Source organism: Medicago truncatula, chromosome 3, assembly GCF_003473485.1.
Source record: "Medicago truncatula cultivar Jemalong A17 chromosome 3, MtrunA17r5.0-ANR, whole genome shotgun sequence".
Lineage (NCBI taxonomy): Eukaryota > Viridiplantae > Streptophyta > Magnoliopsida > Fabales > Fabaceae > Medicago > Medicago truncatula.
In genome coordinates this window covers 145,955-158,197 of record NC_053044.1, presented here as the reverse complement: position 1 = coordinate 158,197, position 12,243 = coordinate 145,955, and the positions used below count along the sequence as shown (strand labels likewise).

General features: G+C 35.6%; 1 protein-coding gene across 1 annotated transcript; it reads right to left on the bottom strand.

The window, feature by feature from the left end:
* Positions 1-2,885: 2,885 nt before the first annotated feature.
* Positions 2,886-7,979, bottom strand: LOC11411751 (uncharacterized). Its single transcript, XM_003597965.4, has 3 exons — positions 7,584-7,979; positions 3,293-3,665; positions 2,886-3,123 (listed from the first exon to the last, which is right to left on the bottom strand). The coding sequence occupies exons 1-3, from the start codon at positions 7,926-7,928 to the stop codon at positions 2,939-2,941; spliced, it is 903 nt and encodes a 300-aa protein (XP_003598013.1). The 5' UTR covers positions 7,929-7,979; the 3' UTR covers positions 2,886-2,938.
* Between the last annotated feature and the right edge of the window lie 4,264 nt (positions 7,980-12,243).

Genomic DNA, 12,243 nt, shown 5'->3' with positions numbered 1-12,243 from the left:
AAATTTTCAATTTTGTCTAATTTTGAATTCTATATACTAAAACTTAAAAAATACATTTTGAATTATAGAATCTGAATCCTATAAATATTTATGCAGTGCTCAGCCATTCCCTCATTTACAAAATTTAACTTAAAAAACTCCTCAAAACTCCCCATATCTGAATCACCCCTCATCGTGTCAATTTCCATCTGAGTTTGGTCAAATCATTCAAATTTGAGATGATTCGCACAACTACACAAGAATTAGTACACATTTTAATTGAATTATTTTCTTTCTTTCGGATTTGCGGTGCCTTTCGGCATATAAAATTCAAAATGGATTCATCGTTGTTTTATTGTTTCTATATGTGTACCTTCAAACTATATGTTAGTACCACGATGCCCTATGTTACGAAGAAGAATCCATTGTCTACCTTCAAGTCTACTACTCCCCATCTTTTGCATCCTCCTGTGAAGAGGAATCCATATATTACGTTGTATAGAGATATTAGATAAAGAAAGGAAGGTCCCAACTTTGAGAGATATTGTCCAATTGCCTCATCCAATAAAGGTGATTGTTCCCACGGGACCTTGCCCTACAATGATCGTGTCTCGTCCAGACGAAGATGAGGATGCAACACTACCTGAAGAGATGCATTTGAGTGGATTTTCTCTTATTTGACCATTTATCACTTAACCCCATACACGCATTACTCCGTCAACAAACCCCAAATCAAAACGGTCATAATATTTGCAAAATTCAATCTTAAGAGCAACATCACCTTTTTTTTTTTCCATTTGTTTTGCTCTTCATATAATGAATAACCTCAAATGGCACAAGAGTATTATCACGGATTGATCGACCTTTGATAAAAGTTGACCTCAAATCATATTGTTAGCCACTTATCCAAGAGTGTTAATCAAAGTAGTTTTTTTTTTTAATGAAGATATTTCAGCTAGTACTAAAAAAAAATACATGCCATTTAGATCGACATAAAACATAAAGCATGCCTTTTTCATTGTAAAGAAGAAAGGGTATTTCAGATAGATAATTCTTAAAGTACGCCTCCCATGTAAACAAAGCATCTATCAACTTGTAATACACAAAAACATCTGTAGCAAGGAATGGAAATCCCAAAGCATTCTATCAACTTGTAATACACAAAAACATAAAGTAAAAGCAAAAACTAAAACGTAGTCATTTTATGGTTTTCATATGCATGCCACTAATCATGCCAGTCCCATATAAATTTAGAGGAATTCATATAAATTTTAACCAATAAAAAAAGTGTGTGAAAAGTATATGTTAAAGAGTGTATTTCTAATATTATTAACAAGTCATTGTACACAACACTGTGATTCCAATATAAAGCGTTACATTTTCCCAGCAACCAGATCGCAAAATACAATGCCTCAAGTTGCAGACATGATCCACTGATAACTTAGGTAGGAGACAAATATGTTTGACCTTAGAAGCTTGTATACAAAAAGAATCAAAACCCAACCAAACTGCACATAAATAATCCTACCCTAGTGCACAGCTTAAAACTTTTAAAATACTACTAAATTGACAAGGTGCCCTAAAACATGACTACAAACACATCAACTATAATCAGTGGCGGATCTTGACTTAATTTGTTGGGGGTGCCAAACTTCTATGTAATATATATTAAATGGTTTTAATAAAAAGCAGTAATTGATGACTGGCCTAGTGGTATGAGTAGTTTGAATGTAGCATGAGAATGTTGGTTTGATTCCCATTGAAAACATTTTTTTTAATACAATTTGTAAAAGTATAAGTTAAATATGTTAAAAAGGAGCGATGAGGGTGTCGAACCAGCGATCTTGAGTATATTACGGCATCCCCTTTTCACTGGAGCAGTCACAATCTGATTGATAAACTACATCTAATATTATATATAAGGAAAATTTGGGGGATGCTGTGACACCCACAGGTCTATGAAGAGATCTGCCACTGACTATAATTTGAAGATCCTTAAAAAACACCATAAAATTCATGACTTCAAATTTAGTATTTCTCAATATCGACAAGGGAAGTTTACAATCTACCTCCAGACCATCTTCAACAACTTCAATAAAAGTATCCATTTTTCCTAGCCAAACAACCCTCTTGGCAAGAATCAAAGTCAGCCTCAAGATTCCACTTTGTATGCGTACATAATAACCTCAAACCAAAATCATCATCCCCTTAATGAAATAGGAGTCCGAATGAAGCCATAATTAATTTGCAACAGAAATAAAAATGAGAAAGATATATGCACACAATATTAATTTCACATAATAGTGAAATCAAAAGCACAGAGCAGTCTAAAATAAGGCACTCATAGAAAAAGGTATTTTAACATCCTGATTAAGACATGGAAAAGGTGGAAAAAAAATTCCTTGAACAAAATTTCACACACAAATTCCTCCCAAACTATCCATTTCCAGCATGAAATAATCTGAGAACATGTGACAATTCAATTCTAATTGCTGTCAAGCTATTTTAACTTTTCTCAGCTTGCATACAACTCAAAAGTATGGAAACAAAACAACATACCTCCTCTCTTCCATTCTCTCTGAATACTTTGCTGAGGCTGGAGTTCTACTTTCTGAAATTACACTCGAAGCATTAAGTTACGTGTTTATACTCATCCCTCACCCATGAAAATGTATTCACCCCCTCTCCCAAAAAAGTTCAGCTCGGGCATTACCTGTTGTAGTCATGCAGCATAGCCTCCTTTTTCAAACACTTCTAATATTAACATATTCGTTGTTCTATCTACGTTTGAAATCACTACGTCATGCAACTTTCCAATGTGGTGAGTATAGTCTTCAATGATTATCGTTTTCTGTTTGGCGTTTGAAGGCATTAACTTGAAAATTATTAGAAACGATAACAGCAAGTTTCTGAATATCCGTTTAGGCTACGATAATCGGAAAATTAATTGGAATCTCCGCTAACGTGTTTTATCAATTGGAAAAGGGCTCAAAAGTCTTGTCTTTAAACAATAATCTAGACTAACAGCAGCAAAAACAAAAATTATAAGATTCTCAGACACATAAATAGTTCCATCCCAGGCATACGCTAATAAGCTTTCGAAGTTCAGTTCAAGAAGTGGTCCAGCGCTTAGGATTGCAAGACCTGCAACACGGTTTTGTTTCAGTGTTACTGTTAACTTAGACTGTGACGTCACAACAAAGTATATTCAACCCACAAAAGAAATGAAGGGAAAAAAAATGCAATTATATCCAACTTGACTTGTCTGTAAAATTTCAGCTTATTTAACCTTAGAGCACAGTGAGTTGATTACCTTTAACAACACCAAAAGCTGCTGCAACCCCAGTCTTAAGCTGAGCATCATCCAAGTTTCTCCTTACGGTGTATCGAAAAGTCACTCCAAACAATGCACAACATACGAAATTAATTGCCACAGAGAGAAGCAGCTGAGTTGTGTTGGTGGCCTGAGTGAAGCATATGGGGAGCCCTGACAAAGTGCCAACAAGGGCAGAGATAGATGCTGCTTTTACTGACTCCAATCTCTCTTCATCCCGATCAACTTCTTCACTTTTCATCCCCATGAATGCACCCCCTTCTTCAGCACCTCCCACATTTAGCAACAAAGAGCGTTCTGCTTCCTCAAGCATAGCTTTTGCCTCTGAAATTTCTCTTTGACTTTCTGCAATCTTCAAACTCGAACAATTTTTATTAGTAACGACACAAGTGAAGCAACCAAAGTTTCCTTTGTTGACAAATAAAGACAGAGTACTTCAGTAACAAGGTAAAAAGTACTTATGATCATCTGGAAATCACTATAAAGAGTGCATGTATACAACAAGGGGAAACGCGAAATCAACAGATTTATTTATGGCTTAATTAAACGTTTGATCCCATAACTTAATTGTTGTTTTCGAGTTGGTCCCATAACTCTAAATTTTTCCCATTTGGTACCTCATGTACACATCTGTTAGCCAAGTTAGTCCTCACCGTTAATTTTTTAATGTATAATATGTATGATGTGATTTTAACCACTTGATTGCAGGTTCATTGTATCTAATAGTGCACCATCACCATGTAATTTTTTATTCTTCTTGATCTTCATCAACAACAACAACAACAATAAATCCAGAAATTCAGAAATCATCAACAACAACAATCCTTCAATCTAAAAATTCATCAACAACAAACATCAATCCTTCCCCCTTTTTATTTCTTAATCTTCACCATCTCCATCTCAAATCTTCAAAAACACATAAACACATACACCTCCAAAATCCAATTTCTGAATAAATATTAAAACAAAATTTCTTTTCCCATGAATTAGAACAAGACGATGATTTTAGGTTGTTGTTCCTCATCAGAACCCACATGGCACATATAAAAGGGGTTTTTTTTTCTTCTTCACAGGAACCCAGAATTAGGGTTCTTCTTCCTCCTTCCTTCCTCTTTCTCTCCTTCCTTCCTCTTCCTCCTTCAAAATTGAATTCTTCCCAGAATTAAAAATTTGAATTCGAATTCTCTTCCATCCTTCAATCCATTTCAATTTCGAATTAGAATTTGAGGGTTATAAATTTCGAAATTTTATGGGTTCCAAATACCAGGCCTTCTGTGCGTGTTTTGGGGTTGGCTGCAGGCTGCTGTTACACTGCTGGTTGCAGTTTTTGGCTTATGTGGGTCGGTGTTTTTGGTTTGCTGCAGTGGGCTTGGTAGTACTGTTTTTTGTGTTAGATGATGTTGATGTTGGTTTTTTGTTATGGAATTTGAATGGATTGTTTTCTGGAATTTTGGTGATGAGATGTTGAGATTAGGTTTTTCTTTTTTTTGTCTTTTTTCTTATATGTGATGAATTAATGAATGGATTTTAGTTGAATTGAATTTTGAGGTTTCTGAGTTTGAAGATTAGCGTGTGATGATATTGTTGAAGATGATGAAGGTCATGAAGAAGAAGAAAAGGATGGAGGAGATAAGTGATTGTGGTTCACTATAAGATACAATAGACCTATATGATCCTATGGTTCTCTTTTTAAAAAAATAAAAATAAAAGGGTTAAGATTACAAGGTCTATGATGAACCACATACAATATTGCTCCACCTAAGACATTTAAGGTTAAAATTAACATAATGGGAAGCATTATGTTAATTGGACTAACTGGACTAACGGAGGTGTACATGAGGTACCAAACGGGAAAAATTTAGAGTTATGGGACCAAATCGAAAACAACAATTAAGTTATGGGATCAAACGTTTAATTAAGCCTTTATTTATTATGATAACAAAGTTCAACAGTGAAGCATAAAGGCCGGAGGAAATTTTATCCCTACTCCCCTTCCTCCTCATGAATCTTGAGGGTATTATGGAATCAATAAATAAAATGTTAAGAGAGGCATTCAACGTGAGTTCAAATAAGATATAAGACCAGTTGTTGAAGGCTTAAAGCATAGATGTCTGGACTGGAACAGCAAATATAATACTAATGAAGTTTATCTTGAATCAAAGGGCAAGAAAAATAGTTGTTCTATTTAGTATTAATGAAGAAAATATTAGAGTAATCCTACAGGCAAAGTCTCTCCGTCACACCGCTCAACTAGTGGCCCACGTTGCTTAATTTTATTATTCACTCGCCAGTTAATCGGTTCTATGCGTAAACTTATTTTTGCAATATCCATTATCAAAAGAAAAATTCAAAAAATGCACCACCCATCCAACCTACTTCTGAGGCAGCCAACCTCCCCATGGATCTCCTTCATCGTTAATATTTGCTCAATCAACATCCTATGACCACCACTTACTACTGTCTCTTTTTTTCTTCTATAAACAGAAAAGTGTCTCTTCCACTCTCATTTTGACATTTTTTTTCTACTTACATCAACCATGGTCACTAGGAATCTCCTTTCTCTCTCTAAAATGTGTCACTTCTCTCTAACTTTCCGACCGCCACAAACAAAGGTTACACGATCAAAGACTAGATCTGAGTACTCCACTGCGAGATTTTTCGATTTCCACTCTTCTGTTGTGTCATATTTCGTATTAAAACCTGATTTTCAAAGTAAATTATTGGAGGAGAGTAAGTTTTAAAAGTGATGGTCAGGTAGTGTGGTGTTATACCGGAGCCGCATGACAAAATACGACATTTGATGCTTGGTAGATGGTGGTAACTAGTGGTTTGAGAGAGAGAAAATGCGGTGACTAGTTGTGCCGGTTGCCTGTAACGCTATTTAGTCAGAATAATGACATGGCAGCATAGCAGTAGGTGTGTTTGTTGGCGTGTATACAAACGAGTGACGCTAGCATTGCTCAAAATATTAACCAAACTTCATATGCAACTGCAGAGACAAGTCCCTCATGTATCAATTTTAGTGTTGAGCCCTCTCACCATATGTTATCCCATCTGCATCGGATCAAACCCCGACCATTTTAAAAAAAGTATTCAAATTGAATTTAAACGATTAAGGGTTAGACAATTTGGTCCCCCAAATTTATAAAATAGCAAATTAGTTCCACAGATTATAGAACATCAACCAATTTAGTTCCTCTATCGTCTAATAGAGGGACATGTTATTGAGTTGACATGTTATTTAGAGTATGCTCAGGCAGAGGACGTTTCAAAAAAAGTTGTTTAGAAGTTTTGCTGATGTCTATTTTACAATCTAGATAGATTAATTAAATTGATTGACTGTCTTCAACTTTATAAAGATGAAATCGTCATTTCTTAAATTTGAAGGACTAAATTGCCTGACCCTTACATTTCAATAACTACAACAGCAGGCAACTAACTAACTGGAGTTTAAATAAGGCATCATACTAGTTGTTGAATCATAGATGTCTAGAACAAATAAAATACTGCTGATAAAATTTATCTTAAGTCGAAAGATAAGCTAGTGCTTTTTCTCTTTTTTGGCATGCAACAAAGCTTGCGTAATGTAAACAAAGACCTGTTTGGATTGACTTATTTGAGTTTTAGATTGTTTGGTTTAGCAGTGAGAGGGGCAATATCACGCCTACAGGCAAATTTTGACGTGATTTTTCAGAAGCTATTATTTATAGAGTTTGGAAAACACACGCCAAGAATGTGACTTTCCAAACACTCACTTTATCTACCAGAATAAGCACTGAGACTATTTTGGAGAACTTATGACATTTCCATAAGTTTCCACAAGATAGCTTGTGAAAAATAGCCTATAACTTATACAAATACAATTTTACTTTATTTTATCTTGTGTAATAGAAATAGCTTATTCATAAGTGCTTATGCTAACAACAAAAACAACAAACAATCCTTATCCCACTAGTGCCTGTTTGGATACGCAACTTATTTGGAGCTTATAGTGCAGGCACTTATCATGATAAGCGCTTATGCATAAGCTTACATAAGAAAAAGATAAAACAAAGCTAAATTTTTTTTGTATATGGTATAAGCTGTGTTGATAAGCTATGTTGGAGAAGTTATTAAAATAAGCCAAAAAAAAAAAAAAAAAAAAGCTTGTGAAAATTGTGATATGAAGCCAATCGAAACAGTTTCAAGTCGAAATTAAGGTGTTTACTGAAACAGTGGCGAAATCATAGGGATTATTGTTGAATAATAGATAAGTAAGCACAATACGTACCTGGAAAGCATTTCCTTGAAGTTGTTGAGTGTAATCCTTATACTGTTTAAGAGCTAGTTCTTGTTTCTCAATGAAAGCAAGTTGTGTCTTAGCAATCTCAACTCTCTGTGAAGCTTTCTGTAAATTATCGAATAAAACTTTGTTCTCTTCTCTGTTTAAGAGTTCTTCAACTTGATCGCCCATCATTCCAGAAAGAGCGTCCTTCAAATCGTTGTTCTCCTCTGAGTTCTTGCTGCTGCTGCTGCACCGGCATTTGAATGTTTTTGGAAAAGTTTTAATTAACAAAGGAGAATGAGAATGAGAATGAGGAAGCGTAAATCTAATAATGGAAGTACAAATCATCATAACTATTCTTCTTTCTTATCCTCCGCACCGTGGGTAAGAGGCAAAGGGATATATCTCTACAATACTACTATATAAACTATTGATTCCTTAAAATATAAAATTAATTAAGAATAAGAAGAAATAAAAGGTGGTGGGGTAGAGTGTTGAATTAAAAAATCATTGGAGAGGGTAAAAGTTGAATGAGTGTTGAATTAAGAGAGACAAAATGATGTGGAGTGTTGGGAATTGAAAAAGCGGATGTTGAGTGTTGTTGAATGGTTTTAACCATTGTACATGGTTTAAGGGTAATGTTAAAAACACCCTCTTTAATACTTACTCTTTTATTGATTTAAATCATTGTAAGTTTACATTTTAAAAATTGAATACATACAAAATGGTGAGACATACATTGATTTCATTCAATAAAAGAGTGAGTGCTAGAGAGTCTTGAAAACTGAGTATCTTTTTAAAATAAGATGGATGGATGCAATCCATTTATAATTTTTTAAACATAGGTTTTAAACTGTTGACGTCGACACCATATTATGCTCAAGCAAATGGTCAGGTCGAAGAAGCAAATAAAAATCGTATTTCCATTATTAAAAGAAAAACCAAAAGAAAACCCAAGGATTGACATGAAGTCCTTGGCGAAGCTTTATGGGCATGTCGAACGTCTCCTAAAGAATTGACAAACACCACACCGTTTAGACTAACGTTTGGTCATGATGTTGTATTACCAGTCGAAATCTTGCTTCAATCAACTAGAATTCAAAGTCAATTCAAAATTCCAATAAATCATTATTGGAACATGATCCTAGATGAGTTGGTCGATTTAGATAAAGAAAAATTAATGGTATTAGAAGTCCTTACAAAACAGAAAGAAAGGGTGGCGAAAGCTTATAACAAAAAAGTAAAGTCAAAATTATTCGCTCAAGGGGACTTGGTGTGGAAAGTTATTCTGCCAATGGACAAGAAAAGTCGAGTCTTAGGAAAATGGTCTCCCAGTTGGGAAGGACCATGACAAGTGTTAAGAGTTTTTTCGAACAATGCGTATAAAATCGAAGAATTGAATGACGATTAGAGAATCTTACGCCTAAACGGGAAATATTTGAAGAAATATAACCGATGCTACAAGAAATTAAAATTATATAAGAGTAGTTCAAAAGAAAAAACGAAACATGGCATTAAATAGATAAAATGGCAACTAATGGGCAGGTTTCATTAAAAGTCCCAAAATGGATAGAACAAAATGTAGACCAAAAGAAGCTTAAATGCTAAAAGATGTAAAATCTGAAGTTGAAATATGATAACAACCTAAGACTCTACCACTGGTGGTTCATACCACAAACTTCGATAAGCCATCGAACTTCTCCGTCAAATCGGCAGCGGATGCAGAAGTCGGTTAAGGCATACTCATCATCGTCAACGGGAAGAAAGCCATGATAATTTCCAGGTCTTCCATCTCCTGGGTAGGTATGCCAGTTGTTGCAGAATTGACGGTGAATCATGCATGCTGGCATGAATCTTTTATACCAAGTGCAGCGAAATCTGAAAGGAGTGGTACCCCCCAAAATATCTACTCGATAGCGTGAAATACGCCTAGTCACCAAAAGGGCCCAGAAATCTTTCAAAAGTTTTTCCTCGTCTAGAGGAGACAGAGCAGTAGCCCTTATCAGAAGGTGAAAGTACTTAGCACTATTCGAGGGGGTAGCCTCAGCATTTGTTAACAAACGCTCTATTGTAGCAAAGTTTGGAGTAGCATGCAACATCTGCTGAGAACACTGGAGAATGCAGAACATGGGGTTGCCATGATCCCATAAACGGTTCATGAAATCAAGTTTTTCATGAGTTGGGTCCAGATCAGTAAGTAGAGCGTCATTGCAAACAGATTTGGAAATGATAGGATCTATACAAAGCGCTGCATGCCTTTTGTTGGTTCGTTGGAAGTAGAAAAGGTCATACATGCTATGAGCAGCAACTCTCGCAGCAATGTTGGTGATTAAATCATCACTCAGATAATCCATTGTTGAAAAAAGGAAAAGGATGTTTTGTTGTTGAAGTTTTTCTTTTTGAACAAAGGGTTGAGGAAAATAAGAAAAGATGGTAGAACTTGCAAGAGAAGGTGAAGTATTTATAGTGGATGAAGAAGTTGAGAGAGGTTGCAATTTTACAATTTTCACCTTGCAGAGATGTATACACGTGGCAATTTGTGTCTGCAGATGTACCTTGGAAAACGAGGGAAGTTGTAAAATTTCATTTATATTTAATTTTTCTTCAAGTGTTATCATTAACTTGGAAGTTTTACGGTTTCTTAGGCGGTTTAACTTGTGTGGTTAAACAAAAGAGACTTTTTAGTTTCTCATCATTGATTTTTTCTTGAAACTTGTTCCAAGTATTAATTTTGTAATTTAAAATAAATTAATGAATAGAAATATTTAAAGAAAATCTAAAATATTATTAAAAGCGGCTTTTATACCGTTATAAATTACAAAATTAAAGGAGCCAAATAACTTAAAGTTAAAACTCATGAAGAGTTTGCTTAAATTATGAATTCAGAAGTAAGCTTATCAAGTTGATTTTTAAAATCACTAAGCTTTTCATCAAAGGCTTTTGCCATTGTCAGTAAGTGTAGTTATCTCTTGTTGAGACAACTTCGATTCCTTGACCTTTTGTATGGCAACTTGAGCCTCTTGCTTCATGAGATCTTCCATGGCCAAAAGGTTGGTTTTTTGAGTCTCTAGATTTTGAATTTCTGCCTTGTACTTAGCAATGGTAGAATTAATCTCTGCCACTCTTTGTTGAGTAGTTGAAGTTTCTTGTCGAAAAGCCTCGAGCTTTGCTTTGAAAGCAGCAATTTCGTCTAAAAGTTGGTCACAACGAAGGGTTTTCTCTTCAAGTTTGGCTTGGCTAGTTTTCTGTTGTTGAAATCCTTGGCCAATACTCTCCAAGAGAGGTTCCAACACTCGAGAAAATGCTTGAAATTTCAAGCCAGAAGGAAGATTACCCAATTTGCAGAGTAACTCTTGTACCTCGATAATGATGTTCTCGTCTTGCTCTATAGCCTTAAACAAATTGGCTCCCAAGACTTTACTTCGAAACTCTGCTAGAAGATTTTCCTTCGAAGTTTCTGACGGAAACATTGGAAGATTTTCTAGTGCTCCTGGAAAAAAGAACATCTTGTGCTAAAAAGTCATAAGCATCTAGAGGGTTAACCTTCTCAAGTTGATCGAGGTCTTCTTGGCTGATGATCGTGTTGTTTGGCTGGACGTTCGTTGTTGGTGTAACATCTGTCGATGGTTTTTCGCCATGAGTAGTTGGTTAGTCTAAACCAGCATTGTTTTCTCTTGAATTAAGGATATACTGATCTGCGCGACCATCGAGGTCTAGATCATTGTCGCCAGCCGATATTTCCTTATCCACATCTTCACCAGGTGCTGCTTGAAGCTGGTTAGGAGAAGTTACTTCAAAATGAGGCGGAGGAATGCTATTCTCGACGCCCTCGTCTTCTTCATCAATTGGTGATGTCGTTGCTTGGTCAATAGATAAAAGTTGTGCATGCTGAGATTTGTCAGCCTGATTATGCTCTATACCATGTATAAAAGAACATGACTATTAAAGCAAATCTCGAAGCCAAGGGAATAAAACTTGGTTTAAACGAATCAGATTATTACCATTGAGACATTGTCACCAACGTAAAAGTGGGCGCTATTAGGCTTCGAATCTTTATGATTATGCTTCTTCCTCTTAGAGCTTGATTTTCCCGGAGATTCATCAGCAGTAGTTGCTTCAATGACTGTTTCCTGGATCTCTTGCTTCCTTTTCCTTCAATTTTCTTTGGCTTTTGGTGCCTCAGAAACAATAGTGACTTCGATAGCTTCAGGAAGGATTTCAGGCTGCAAATCGAATTCGACATTAAGAGCATATCCCATACTGGAACATTCAAATATCGATCGAAGCAAAGGGACTTCCAATTTCTTCAGTTGCAGGATTTTCTGTTTCCTTGGGAGATGTCTCAGGGGAGTGTTGAACCTTCTTTTCTCCGACTTGGAAGATTTCTTTCTCTTGGACGATTACTCTGATTTGGATTTCGAGGGTCCTTGTGTGCTTTCATCCTCATCTTATCATACATCCCCTGATTTTAGAGAAAGAGCTGCAAGTAAGTGGATAAACAGATAAGTAGTACCTTTTCTCTAAATATTTGTTTGTTGGTTCTACAAATCGAAAAATTTCATACCTACTCCTATTGGAGAAAGGATTCGAATGTGGGGAAGATTTAAATGGAGATGACCTTTAAATGTGAATAGATTGTATTTAGAAGCAGTCACCTTATCCTCAT

Bases quoted from the DNA above. Each gene is read 5' to 3' on its own strand.
- LOC11411751 (XM_003597965.4), bottom strand. From the start codon at position 7,928: ATGATGATTTGTACTTCCATTATTAGATTTACGCTTCCTCATTCTCAT. The intron at 3,666-7,583 runs GTACGTATTGTG...TCGAGTTTGAAG, and splicing joins TTCAAGGAAATGCTTTCCAG to ATTGCAGAAAGTCAAAGAGA. The intron at 3,124-3,292 runs GTAATCAACTCA...ACCGTGTTGCAG, and splicing joins AGCTTTTGGTGTTGTTAAAG to GTCTTGCAATCCTAAGCGCT.